This window comes from Microcebus murinus, chromosome 16, assembly GCF_040939455.1.
Source record: "Microcebus murinus isolate Inina chromosome 16, M.murinus_Inina_mat1.0, whole genome shotgun sequence".
Classification (NCBI taxonomy): Eukaryota; Metazoa; Chordata; class Mammalia; order Primates; family Cheirogaleidae; genus Microcebus; species Microcebus murinus.
This window is the reverse complement of record NC_134119.1, coordinates 18,282,098-18,294,250: the sequence shown is the minus strand read 5'-3', so window position 1 is coordinate 18,294,250 and position 12,153 is coordinate 18,282,098. Positions and strand designations below refer to the sequence as shown.

At 38.0% G+C, this 12,153-nt stretch overlaps 1 protein-coding gene across 3 annotated transcripts in view; it reads right to left on the bottom strand.

Annotated features, from left to right (window-relative positions):
* TASP1 (taspase 1) overlaps window positions 1–12,153 on the bottom strand; it is a 311,116-nt gene that overhangs the window by 77,128 nt on the left and 221,835 nt on the right. For 2 of the 3 annotated variants that reach the window (XM_012780832.3, XM_076010923.1), the window contains exon 14: window positions 2,239–7,831. The exons of the other annotated variant lie outside the window; for it this stretch is intronic. In XM_012780832.3, coding sequence (XP_012636286.1) covers window positions 7,739–7,831 — 93 coding nt within the window. In that variant the 3' untranslated portion in view covers window positions 2,239–7,738. Of the gene's footprint in view, window positions 1–2,238; window positions 7,832–12,153 lie in introns of those variants that run through there. 3 annotated transcript variants of the gene reach the window in all.

Sequence of the window (12,153 nt, the reverse complement as noted above, 5' to 3'; positions counted from 1 at the left end):
CAGGCTACAGTTTAAAAGAGAGCCAATGGGATTCATTGATGGATTGGTTGTGGAATAGGAAAGTGAAGATTCAAGGATGTCAGGCTGATGGCTCCCAATGAACCCTGTTGGAGATTAATGCCCTTAGGCTGTTCTCTGTTCTTGAATCTGGGCCGAACCAGGTGACTTAATTTAAGCAATAAGTGTGGCAAAGTGATGCTGAGCCATTCCTGACTGAACCTTAACAAGGCCTGGCAATTTCTGCTTTTGTGCTCCTGGGGAGCTTGAGCTGACATGTCTTTCAGGAGGTGGCGTGCCAAGACCGTACAGAGAGGCCCTGAGCCTACATGCAGAAAGAAGGAAGCTCAGCCAACCCCGTGTCCCAGCTGAGCCCAGTCCCAGCTCACCCTCCGGCTAAATGCAGGATACCGGTTACTACAAGCAAGAGCAGCAAAAAAAAAAAAAAAAAAATACTGAATGAAGCCATGCCCAGTTTACAGAATTGTGGGCAAATAAAATATTTGTTGTTTTAAGTCACTTAAGTTTGGGGTGACTTGTTATTCAGCCATAGATACATGAAACAGATAGACTCCAAGAGTTTTGGCCTGAGCACCCAGAAGGATGGAGTTCCCACTAACCAGATGGGGAAGACTGCTAGTTAGGTCTGGGGAAAGAACTTGGGTGGAAAGATTAAAATCTTACTACTTCTGCATGGAAAAGAGCACATGTTTTTCTTAATATTAGAAGTCCTCTAACTCTTAAGCATTGCTGGATTTTCCAAAGCCAGGAAAGACCATTTTTAGGAGTAACTCTCTAGATCTCCAACACAATAGTGATAGCAGATGTTAAAGGAATTGTTTTGATTTTACTCTTTCAAGCTTCTGAAGCTCTGTTGACAATCAGAGAAATCACCATGGCAGTTCAACGCAGAGAAACCCTCACCCACAAAGTTTTTCTGGCTCTGACCACTGTGGTTTCAGGGCCTCAGTGACTGCACCACGTAAAGGAGAAACCACCAGAGCTTACTTTTCCTGCCGGCTTTCCACAACTGGTCATGACGAACCACCTTGGGCTTGGCTGATGGTCCTCTGGAAGCTGAGTATGCTGTCTGGGAAGGAAGCCCTTGCCAGTTTTAGATTTAATTCTTCCTGTGGCCATACGCTTTAGAGACAGCAGCATGTGGGGGTGGGGAGGGGGCCCTGTCTGGTCAATTTGGTCAGCCTGTGGGTCTCTGATCATAGATATCTAGGCTAATACCTAATAACTTGCACCCAAATTAAGTGTCAAGGAAAAAAGGCATATTCCTTGAGAATTCTTAATGTCTTGGAACAAATATTAATGTAAAAGGACTAACTTTATGTTGCCAACCTCCCATTCACTCCCACCTATAGCCCACTACATTCACCCACCCATTTCTCCTTCCCCTGGTTAATCAGCTTCTGGGAAGAGTTTAGAATAGAACTAAAGTAAAACAAATTAATCATATGCACAGGTGTTCATTTTTTCTGCACTCAGCCTTTTCTTGGGCCAGTGTTCCTGGGAGGAGAAGCAGATTTCCACAAAAACTTTAGGATAAAAGTGTAAGTAGTCAGCAGCATCTGGCTGAACCAGCATTGTATGAGAAGAAAGGGAAGTATTGTGTAAACTGGTCTGGCCATCTTTTTGTGACATTATTAAATGAAAACTGCAGATTATATAACTCCATTTTGGGGTTTGATAGAGCCCCATTTTACTGTTAAAAACACAAGTTATGCGAAAAAGTGTCTATAATGTGTTATTTATTAACTGGTGTCTCTAGGGAAGTAGGGCTATGAGTTAATTTTTTTCTTGATTTTTCTTACCTATTTTCTGATTTTTCATGGTAAGTATACTTCAGACTTTTGTAATAAAAATGGCCAGGTCGGGAAAAAAAAAAGATTTCACAATTATCAAATACACTCTCAAGATTCAAGAACAATTCTAACACTTTTCTAAATCGTACCTTCTTCACTCCCTTTCTTCCTCCTCCGCTGCCTCCATCCAGTGTCAAAACAGTAACCTTGCTGACGTGCATGTCAGTGATATGCAACATTACCACTCTCAAACATGGGAGAAAACTAGGAATTACACAAAAAGGCTTTTGAGTAGCCTCAAGAGAGATCTTCATATCCATAAACCAAAATTCATTCACTTTGCTTATAGACAAGTACCTCAGACCAGCATTTAGTACTTGTTTATACATACTTTGTACAACATTCTAACAGAGCAGTATCTAAGTTCAAGTTCAAGTTCACAATTAAAAGAGGAGAAAAAGCCTGCAGAGAGAGGTGGCACAGCTGACAAGACAGGAGAATAAACCTCAACCAGGTGATACGCTCACTCAGCACAAGGATTCCGGGTGCTTTTAGTGAGACTACCCCCCAATCCCCACAAAGGCCTGAAGACACTATTTCCAAACCCAGAACAAGGTCACAGTGATGGCCTTCAGGAATCCAGACCAGGCTTAATTATACTCAAGAGAACCAAACATCCAATGTTCATAACTTACAAAGAAATCAAATATGGGCACATAGTTAAAATCATCCACATTAAAAGTAGACATCCCAAGAATTTTTCCATTTCCTCCACATTTTCCGGTTTGTGTGCATAAAGGCTTTTGTAGAATTCATAAATTATATCTTGTATCTCTGTGGCATCAGTTGTAATTTCTCCTTTATTTTTCCTGATGGAGCTTATTAGAGATTTTTCTTTTCTGCTTTTCGTTAGTCTAGCCAGAGGCGTGTCAATTTTGTTTATTTTTTCAAAGAACTAACTTTTCATTTTATTAATCTTCCGTATAGTTTCCCTGTTGTCAATTTCATTTAGTTCTGATTTGATCTTATTGATTTCACTTCTGCTGGGTTTGGGGTCAGTCTGTTCTTCTTTTTCCAGCTCTTTGAGTCGATTCATTAGGTTGTGTATTTGTGATCTTTCTGACTTTTGGATATAAGCATTTATGTAAATAAACTTTCCTCTCAGGACTGCTTCAGCTGTGTCCCACAGATTTTGATAACTTGTATCTCCTTTGTCATTTAGTTCAAAGCACCTTTTGATTTCCATCTTGATTTCCTCGTTTATGAAGTAATTGTTCAGCAGAAGGTTGTTAATTTACATGACTGTGTAGAAATGAGAGTTTCTATTAGGGTTGATTTCTACTTTTATTTCACTGTGATCTGAAAAGATACATGGTATAAATTCTATTTTTAAATTTTTTGAGACATCCTTTGTGTCCTAGGATATGGTCAATCTTAGAGAATGCCCCATGAGCTGATGAGAAGAACATATATTGAGTGGGTTTTGGGTAAAATGTCTTGTAAATGTCAGTCAGCCCCATTTGTTCTAGCATTCTGTTTGAAGGCTCAACAAAATAGGCATAGACAGGGCTTACATAAAAATGATACAAGCCATATATGACAAACCCACAGCCAACATCATACTGAATGGGGAAAAATTGAAAGCATTCCCACTTAGAACTGGAATAAGGCAAAGTTGCCCACTATCTCCACTTCTATTCAACATAGTACTGGAAGTCCTTGCTACAGCAATCCAACAAGAGAACAGAATTAAGGGTGTTCAAATGGGAGCAGAAGAGATCAAACTCTCACTCTTTGCTGATAATATATCCAGAAAACCCCAAGGATTCAACCGAGAGACTCCTTGAATTGATAAATGAATTGAGTAAAGTCTCAGGATACAAAATCAATACACACAAATCAGAGGCATTCATATACACCAATAACAGTCAAACTGAGAACCAAATCAAAGATTCAATTTCCTTCAAAATAGCAACAAAGAAAATAAAGTACCTAGGAATATACTTAACTAAAGAGGTAAAAGACCTCTACAGGGAGAACTATGAAACACTGAGGAAGGAAATAGCAGAGGATGTAAACAGGTGGAAGACCATACCATGCTCGTGGGTCAACAGAGTCAACATTGTTAAAATGTCTATACTACCCAAAGTGATCTACAGAGTCAATGCTATCCCTATTAAAATACCATCATCATTTTTCACAGATATAGAAAAAATAATTTTAAGCTTTGTATGGAACCAGAGAAGACCCCATATAGCAAAAGCAATCCTAGGCAATAAAAACAAAACAGAAGATATCAATTTAACAGACTTCAAACTATGCTACAAGGCTATAGTAATTAAAACAGTTTGGACTGGCACAAGAACAGGGACATTGACCAGTGGAACAGAACAGAGAACCCAGATATAAAACCATCCTCATATAGCCAACTAATCTTTGACAAAGCAGACAAAAACATACACTGGGAAAAGAATCCTTATTTAATAAATGGTGCTGGGAAAACTGGATAGCCACATGTAGAAGACTGAAACAGGATCCATACCTTTCACCTCTCACAAAAATCAACTCATGTTGGGTAACAGTCTTAAACCTAAGATGTAAAACTATTAGAATTCTAGAGGAAAACATTAGAAATACTATTCTAGACATTGGCCTGGGCAAAGAATTTATGAAGAAGACCCCAAAGGCAATCACATCATCAATAAAAAACAAATAAATGGGACCTGATCAAATTAAAAAGCTTCTGCACAGCCAAAGAAACTGTCACAAGAGCAAACAGACAACCTACAGAATGGGAGAAAATTTTCGCAAGCTACACCTCTGATAAAGGGCTGATAACTAGAATTTATTTAGAACTCAGGAAAATCAGCAAGGAAAAATCAAAAAACTCTGTCAAAAAGTGAGCAAAGGACATGAACAGGAACTTTCCAAAAGAAGACAGAATAATGGCCAACAAACATATGAAAAAATGTTCAACATCTCTAATCACCAGGGAAATGCAAATCAAAACCACAATGAGATATCACTTATCTCCAGTGAGAATGGCCTTTATCAAAAAGTCCCCAAACAACAAATGTTGGCGTGGATGCAAGGAGATAGGAACACTCCTACACTGCTGGTGGGACTGCAAACTAGTTCAACCTCTGTGGAAAGCAATATGGAGATACCTTAAAGTGATACATTTGATCCAGCAATCCCATTACTGGGCATCTACCCAAAAGAACAAAAGTCACTCTATAAAAAAGACACCTGCACTCGAATGTTTATAGCAGCACAATTCACGATTGCAAAGATGTGGAAAAAACTCAAGTGCCCATCAATACATAAGTGGATTAATAAAATGTGGTATGTGCATACCATGGAGTACTATTCAGCTATAAGAAATAATGGTGATACAGCACCTCTTGTATTTTCCTGGATAGAGCTGGAACCCATTCTACTAAGTGAAGTATCCCAAGAATGGAAAAATAAGCACCACATGTACTCAGCAGCAAATTGGTATTAACTAATCAACACCTAAGTGTACATATAGGAATAACATTTATCAGGCATTGGGAAGATGGGAGGGGGGAGGAAGGGATGGTTATATACATACATAAAAATGCAATGCGCACCATCTGAAGGATGGACACACTTGAAGCTGACTGGGGGGGGGGAGGGGACGGGGAGAAATGGGGAAAGGCAACACACTTAACCTAAACATTTGTATCCCCATAATATGCTGAAATAAAAAAAAAAAAAAAGTGGCCATCCTAAAATACAGCTTCAGGATCTTGGTGATATAAGTCAGACTAGAGAATGAAGTTATTTTCCTATCTGTTTCTACCTTTTCTACTTTCATGTGAAATAAAGTTTTTATTTATAACTGTCACTATCCTCTGATTCCAGTAGCTGATCTTTAACATCTGATCGTATAATGAAGGAACTTATATTACCCACCATAGTTTTGCCTCTATGATTTTGAATGTGACTTCCCCCTCCCCATGGCTTCACAATATTCCATAATTTAAAAAAAATTAGAAAATTGGAGAATAAAGTCTCAACAAACTGCTCTTGCAGGAGCTGTGCTCCTTTATACTGACCAGTTTTTAAACTCTTCATAAAAGGGATCATTAACCAGCTCAAACTTTTAAATATGAATGGAATAAACTCAAAAGGAGATGAAAGAAATGGCATTCCTGGTGAAATAGGTCAGACAATTTTCAGACTCCAAAGTGTCCTAATAGTTTTATGTGATCTAATCCAGTTCCTGAAAAAAACCCTGCCAACAGGTAACTGGTCTTTGAAAGCTTTTGAAGCCAAAGGCTCCCCAGCAGCCAGCCCATCTCTTACTAAGTTCTCAGCCTCATTAAGAATGAGAAACAGATACTACGGCACCAACCTGTCTACAAGAACACAGCAAGACAAATGTAATTGCCTGTATGAGGAATATAAATCAGTAGCTCTCAAATTATTCATATTTACACCCACTCCATTTTGGTTGTCTTTCCTTTATAATTTGGCCATACATCGATGTCAAGTATATAATTTCATCTGGGGCTTTATCAGTTACCGCCCAGAGCCATGATTATATGGTGCAAGGAACTTCCTCCCCCAGAATGAGTCTATCTTTAGTATCTTCTTGATAACCACTTCTTATATAAAAAATCAAAAGGATAAGTCTTAGTTTTCTTATGTGGCTCCAGAATCCCTAAATATAACATTTAGAAGCAATTTATCAACTCAAACCATTGAGCTTTTAGCTGCCACTAAAACTTTTCAAAGCAAAATTGTTCTTATTCCTTCCCTTTGTTATTTTTATCAAATTACACCAGAAATTTTAGGGATTTCCATATTGACCATTCGATCACGTACTAAGTTCAGCTTTCATCTTGCTAGTGTCTGCCCTGGACTGGATTTTGAACAATCAGCAGCGAGATGGATAATGGTATGATTTCTGGAAGAAGTAACTTTTTATGAACAAAATAAAAAATAGGTCTCCAATCTACGATTCAAAAGAAAATTTATTAGTCTGTGAAGAGGAGTCACACATTATACCCAGTAATATGCTTCTTTTATTTTTGTGCCTTTATCTTAAAAATATATTTAAACAAGAAACAAAGATAATATTGAATTTTCCCATAAACTTTCCTTTCTTATTTACAGTTATATTGTAAATAACATTCCATTATACACAAATTAAGGACTGTGCATTACTGTATGTTCTCTTTACATATTCATTCATAATATAGTACATACAGCTCGAAGCTACGCAATATTTAAGCTTAGAAAAGCTGTGGAAAGAAGTACAAACTTTATCAGACTATTATTTAAAAAGGTTCTGACCTTAATTCTCTGCTAGATTGTTTCACTGAAACCATTCTTTGTTAAAGAAAAATGCCCCATATGAGGGATGAGAACAACAGTTTAAGTTACCACAGGATCCACTTAAACTGGTTAACAAATAAAAACACTTTGTTATTTATTCCTATTATTAAATGGAGCACTACCACTGCCAAATCATTTAAACAAGGAGATTTACTCTTCAGTTCTGACACATTACATCAACGACAGTTGGTACCTCTTTAGGAAATAAAAAATGTTTCCTGCAACTTTAGGTTTTACTTGTAAACAGTTAAAGCACACATTTTGTAAAGACGATTTAATCATTCCTGGTCTTAGGTTACACAATGAGGAATTTCTATTTCATAAAGGGAGAAGCAAGCACACTCGCACACATGCACGCACACACACACAATCCCACTCACCCGCCAAAGGCCCGCTTGTCACTAAGCGCTAACTACAGCAGCACTTGTGTCATGAGCGGTGCACGAGGTTGCAATAGGAATTTTAAAACAAGGAAGATAAAACATCCAACTTCAGTTAAAAACCCCAAAAAGCTCAGGTTCTGAAATGCATCTCAGAGGCCTCACGCTCAGCCTGAAGTGTCAGTTCACTGGGCTCTCCAGGCGGCAAACCCCACCTTCGATTGCGACGGACTGTCCTGCCACCGCACCAGGAGGGAGTCTTGAAATGTGAGTCTGCAGAAAGGGAGACAGGAGAACGTCAGAGGTGCTAGTGCTGTCCCCATGTCTGATAAGGGTGAAGGAAACACCACAGTGCCAAGTCTTCACTTTGCTTCTGATGTAATGATGGCAACCTTTAGGTACCAAAAGATCCTGTTTGTTCAAATCACTCCAGGCATATTTACTGAGCACTAGCAACTACACCTACAGAGATGACCAAGACAGCCAAGACCCCGAAAGTATACACATATAGTTTAGTCACAGACACAACAGTAATGACTTTAATGTTAACTATATTGAGCATATTCCAGTTATCTGAAAACTAATAATTTACATATGTCTTATTCTCAAAACACTCAGGGATAACTGAGAATACTTAATTCATTTATATACCTCAAATTTATTTCATAAAAGATTTAAGTAGGTTATAAAAATTCTGATAATTCAATAACCCAAAGAAAGTGATAATATGAAGGGAAAAAAGAAAAATAAGAGCTTAGAAAATAAGGTAAAGACAGGAATGACGCTAACCCAGAAAATCTAGGCTAAGGAGTTTGGTACTGATGCTGGAGACAGGTTGCTGCCCTGCCTCTCAGTCTCCCAGCAGCCAAAATCAGGTAGGTGGTTCATGTGGTATACAGGATAACAGCAAACCCATTGCTCAGATGAGAACAACTATTCCTGGCAGTGAGGCCAGGGTGCCATCTCTCTTGTAGGTTTTTATCCACTGTGCATAGCAGATCAGTGAACACATCAGCTATACAACAGGGAGTTTTGTAGGTCTAAATGTTACTTTACTCAAAGGAGGCTGGGGCTGATGGCTTGAGTGGAAGAGAGTAAGCACTTCACTCAATTTCACAAGGGATGACATCAGCCAGGAATTCCTTTTTTCAGTGATCTGGCCTAATCCAGAGACATAAATGTCAGGAATTTCTAAGAAGAACAGAGGTACCGCATAAACTTCTGGCAATCCTCTCTAATTCTGTTTCTCTAAATAAGCTTTTCCTAAGTACTGAACCACTGTGAGTTCAAGTCCCCAGAGTGAGGCTGTTAGATGCACCTGGTGGGTCAGCCAAACCTAGAGTAGGACTGATATCCTTTTATGTAAGCAAAAATGAAGCAAGCGTGTTTCAGATGGAATAACAGATAGGCTATTTGTACTTTGAGGGTGGGCACAATAGTTTAACTGCACAAGTCCAATTAGAGTTGCTGGCATAAGTCAACAACTTGGAACATTCTAGAGAATAGGAAATGTTCTCTGGGTACTTAGTTTTTCTGCTGCAAGTCAGAAAGGAAATTGTAGTTGACTTTGGAGTATAAAGCTGGGCAATGTAGGTCTCTGTGATATCTCCTGAGATCCATGTATCCCGGAGTTCACCCACCAGACTTATGCCTTTGGGAACCATGTCCCAGAATCTGACCTCGTTACTGCATCTGATGGCCAAATTGGGCTTTACCATATTGATATATTATACCTAAGAAGTCCATAGAAAGACAAATTTGTGGATCTTTGTTTCTTATGATACCTCACTAACCTACTAAGAAGAGTTAGAAGAGGAAGTATGTGCTTGTTTCTGCTACCCAGCAGCCCTTGTCACATCAGGCACAAAAAGCTTAAATCCTACAATTCCCAGGGCTCAGTGTTGATGGAGCCACTTTTATTCTTTTAGTAATTCACTAACAGTTGCGGTAAGAGAGGATCACTGGAACGATGCTGGTGTTGAGGAGAATTAACTGGTTAACCAGCCAAATGTCAATACTTCACCAGTTTCATCCATCAACATGATTTTCTGACTCATCAGAAAATAAGTGACTTTGGTTTGAAAAAGTTTGAGCCAAGATATATTTGAAGCTTTCTTTGTATATTTCAATGGGGCATCAGATCATTTGAAGGGGAGAAATTGCTTAAGAAAATGTTTTATATGAGTATTTATCTCCAAAATTCTTTTAGAGAAGTGGATTTGATTTCTCCTGAGCCTAAAAATAGACCACTTTCTACAATGAACTTGAATGTCTGCATTTAAAAATGCAATAAAGTATTTTATATGGAATATCTAAGGACTGTGTAGTCTCTAGGGTATACTACAAGCAGAAGAACTTAACAAGATACCTTTATAGGGCACTGTTACTGGAATTTGGAGCTCATGAGAAATAACACATGAAAATGATACATGAAAAAGCAGCAGACATACATTTTTGGGTCATCCACTCCTTGCCACATGTCCTGCTCACACACTTCTCTGTGATTCCATGTCTCTAATATATTTTTTTGACTCTTTCTCAAGGAAAGACTTCCTTGACCAGGTCCCCAACTTAACCTAGAAGCTCTCCTAGCTTCTATAGCACCCATCTGAGCATTTCTCATTTGGTGATACATCTGTCTTGGTCTTGGTTTGAGTTTTTAGGTCTTTGTAATTAAAAGTCAGTTTGAGGTTAGAGCTTGTATTCTTGAGGTTAACACTCCTTGAAGAACTAGCAACTTTTAAATTAAACTGACTCTTCAAAGTCAATACTCTTTGGGCTATATCTCTTTACAAAACCAAATACATTGTATTAACGTTTATTAATAGTTCAAGGAATTCAAAATGAGAAAAAGTACAGAAAGTATATAATTATTTGATAGCCTAATCACAATCTAAGTAGTTGTTGAGATTTCCCATTATTCGCACTCGTATTTTAAAAATCTTTTAAGACCACCTTAGCAACTGCTCTTGTGTGGTTTCTAGGAAAACACACAATTTTAAAAGTCACAAAGCCTTAATTTTGTGGTTATATTTTAGTCCTCTGCCTCTCTACATATAACCACCTTTCCACTTTTATGAGATTTGATGAAGATCTTCCATGAGAGTCAAGGAAAGACTTTCTTAAGCTAGTCATACTCCTTCTTTGGTAACATCAGGAAAACAAAATCTAGACCAACACAATCCAAAAAAAAAAAACTCTTGGAAATATTTTGTTCACTGGTTTCATAATTCTGAGGGTTTGGTTTTCTTTTTTAAAAAAATAGAGCTTGAAGCAAGATACTACAGTCAAAGCGATGCCGGCGTTTACAAATAGAACAAATGACAGTGGAAAACCACTTGGAAATGGAGAGACTTAGGAAATAGCATTTCAAAACAAAGTGAAGGTGTTCTCATAAACCCGTGGCTGAACAAGTGCATGAAGCATACAATATATCATATCTAATTCTAAAGTTAATCCACAGAAACATCATAAGGGCTACTATGAGCCTGAGTTATAGAATCAGAATGTCTGGGGTTCTGGTACATCTCCTCTTCCACCAAGACACACGGCTAGATGACATTTCCCAGCTTCCTTTGAAATTAGGTGTGGCTAGATGACTGAAACTAGGCCAGTGGATTAAGGTGATATGTATCACAGGCCTGGCAGAAGATCTTCCTGTGCCCCATTCTCCATGCTTTTTCTCTGATGTTTTTGAGGCCTGTGAGAAGGAAGGAGCCTGGGACCCTGTATCACCACTTGAAGGAGAGCCTTCTGCCAAAGAGAAACCCCAATTTCGAATTTTATGTGAATGGGCAACACACTTCTGTTGTGTTTGAGTAACTATACATTTGGGGATTTCCTTGTTACAGTAGCTGCTGTTATCTTAACCTATTCAGTTTAGGCCTCTGTACTTACTACCTGCATAATCTCTGCTGTTTACTTGGGCCCCCATCTCTAAAGTGAGTATAACAGTAGCATTTATCACAAGGTTAATAAGGACTATATGAGATACTACATGTAAAGAAAGCATGCCTTAATAAATGTTAGATATTATTGTTCAAACACATAGCCACATCACAAAATATTGTGCAGCAAAATCTCTTTTATAGATTATTGGATATCCCATAACTGGGAAATTATATTTGAAAATTTGATGGTTTGCAAAAATATAATAAAATATTTTAATGAAAAATGAGCTGTATGCCAAAAGGTAAGTTTGAAGACAATGGTCATTTTTAGGCCAGTATGTTTGATGCTGCTGCTCTGCTGCTACTGATAAAATAACAATTGCTAAGTATTTATAATTACTAAGGACTTTGTATATACCAGTTTCCTATATCAGTAATCTTCAAAGGCTCAAAAACAATCAGCTCAACATACTTAAGTGCTCCAGAGAAAACCAAAGTGGTAGAATACTGGCAAATTGCCTTCTAATAACATGTAATGTTGCTGGGAAGACAAATACAGCCATATGAAATGATTAGAAAACCATTAACAAAAGCACAAATACAAGTTTTGGGGGACACAATTCAGTCCATAACAGATAGAGATCTGAAAGTGATATAAATTTACTCAAAAGCTACCTTCTCAGGTACAATGGCCACCCACCTGAA